The sequence below is a fragment of the Notothenia coriiceps genome, unplaced genomic scaffold (assembly GCF_000735185.1).
Source record: "Notothenia coriiceps isolate Sejong01 unplaced genomic scaffold, NC01 NC01_scaffold00036517, whole genome shotgun sequence".
Lineage (NCBI taxonomy): Eukaryota > Metazoa > Chordata > Actinopteri > Perciformes > Nototheniidae > Notothenia > Notothenia coriiceps.
The window spans coordinates 62,867-64,543 of record NW_011369218.1 but is presented as its reverse complement, the minus strand read 5'-3'; the positions used below and the strand labels follow the sequence as shown (position 1 = coordinate 64,543).

The window sequence follows — 1,677 nt, the reverse complement described above, 5'->3', positions numbered from 1 at the left end:
AACACGGCGTGCGGAAATATACGGGTCGTGCTGCAGCTAGATGTGCCTGTCCTCTGTAAGAAGGTGTCGGCGACTGACATGCAAGGAAGAACGGCTGTCCACAGGCTGTTCCAACTTTAACAACTGTATTAACTTCCAGGGTAGTGAATTGAACATGCAATTGTAATTGGGTGTGTGGTATATTTTCATGCACGGACACGCATGTTCCACAACACACAAACTGAACAACACTCAACTTCCCGATCGCTACCAGTGTCCTTGCGATCTTGTTATAATAACAAGTGCATGTTACTGATGCAATATGGTTGAGACCATTCGGGCTTATTCTAGAGGGGTGCAAGGAATAGTCCAAGTAGTGGGGGAGTTTTATACAATATGTTTAAAACATAAAAATAAAAAGGTTTAAAAAAGTTATTGTTTAATGTTTTAAGGAGGTGACGCTACTCAGCCAATCAAATCGGTACATTCAGCACGATAGATTCAAACACACACAGAGACACGACAAGAGGAGAGAAACAGTCGGAGTAATTTCAAATGGCGGAAGGTAGACAGCGAAAACAGAGCATTTAATTACATTTTCTCTTACTGGACCTCTTTGAAATGCAATTGAATACCCCTGCATTATAGCAACAAGAACAATAATAATAATAATAATAATAATAACAGCAATAATAATTGGGAGGGGGGGCGCGGCTGTTCTTATGTTCTCTGAGGGGAGGCTCACCTACCCACAATTTGAAAACCCCTGCCTGTATATAAAGTAAAGCTAAATATAGACCTTGATCTAACATGTTTACCGATATAAAAAAAAAAAAGACACTCTCCATGCTCTGTTAGTTAAAAGATGGTGTGCACTTAATGCTAAATGGCATCATTATAAACTCTATGGGTTGCTGTTAAGTTGTGCTTAAGGCTTTGGCCCCTGCCAGTAACAATAATACTCTAATGGTATTGTATATAGAATATAATGTGCAAGGATTAGTTGGGATGGAAAGAATAAGTTGGAGTGGGAGTCTGAGAGAGCGGGGCTGTCATATTTCAGCTGTCAGAAGGTTTATGATCAATATCTCTGCAGCCACTCCTGTCTGGCTTCTTGTTGATTTTCTGCCACTTTTTTGGCGTCGCCATCGATCAACTTGAACGATCGGCTTACCGGCTGACATCCAAAAAGTATGCCTTTGATTTCATACAATGGGGTATGATCAGATCAATTGGTTTGACCTGGACAAAAGAGGCTGAGATGTCTGAAAGTCTAAAAGTGTGTTGGAGCTGTTGATGTACTAAATATTGATATTCATTCGTCAAAATCATACTGAAGCTTTTTATGAAATATAGGTTATATCTCTCTCACAGGCTCCGCCCTCTATAGGTACTACCCCTTGATCATATCATGCCGGATGATCCCTCGGCTAAGCCGCCGACATCGTGGGGATCATTTCCGGGTGAAGTTCGGCCCGCCGGAGGAGGCGGAGGATCAGGACCTCGACGTGGTGGAGATGGGTGAACAGGATGACAAGGTGCCATTCGTGTTCGCCACCCCGAGGGGCCGGGTGGCCACATTCACGGAGGAGGAAGACGACGATGACTCCTCATTGTCTGGTACTTCTACACGGTCACAACCGAGGTAGAGGAGGGTGCGGTGCAGCGGCTGCTAACCAGAAAGCCGGTCTTGGGCAG

The 1,677-nt window shown here is 43.9% G+C and overlaps 1 protein-coding gene across 1 annotated transcript in view; it reads left to right on the top strand.

Moving 5' to 3' along the window:
* The window catches only part of LOC104963985 (uncharacterized), a 54,975-nt gene that overhangs the window by 1,006 nt on the left and 52,292 nt on the right, over positions 1 to 1,677 (top strand). The window contains exon 2 of the mRNA XM_010792683.1: positions 1,370 to 1,624. Within this exon, the coding sequence (XP_010790985.1) occupies positions 1,370 to 1,624 (255 nt within the window). The remainder of the gene's footprint in view (positions 1 to 1,369; positions 1,625 to 1,677) is intronic.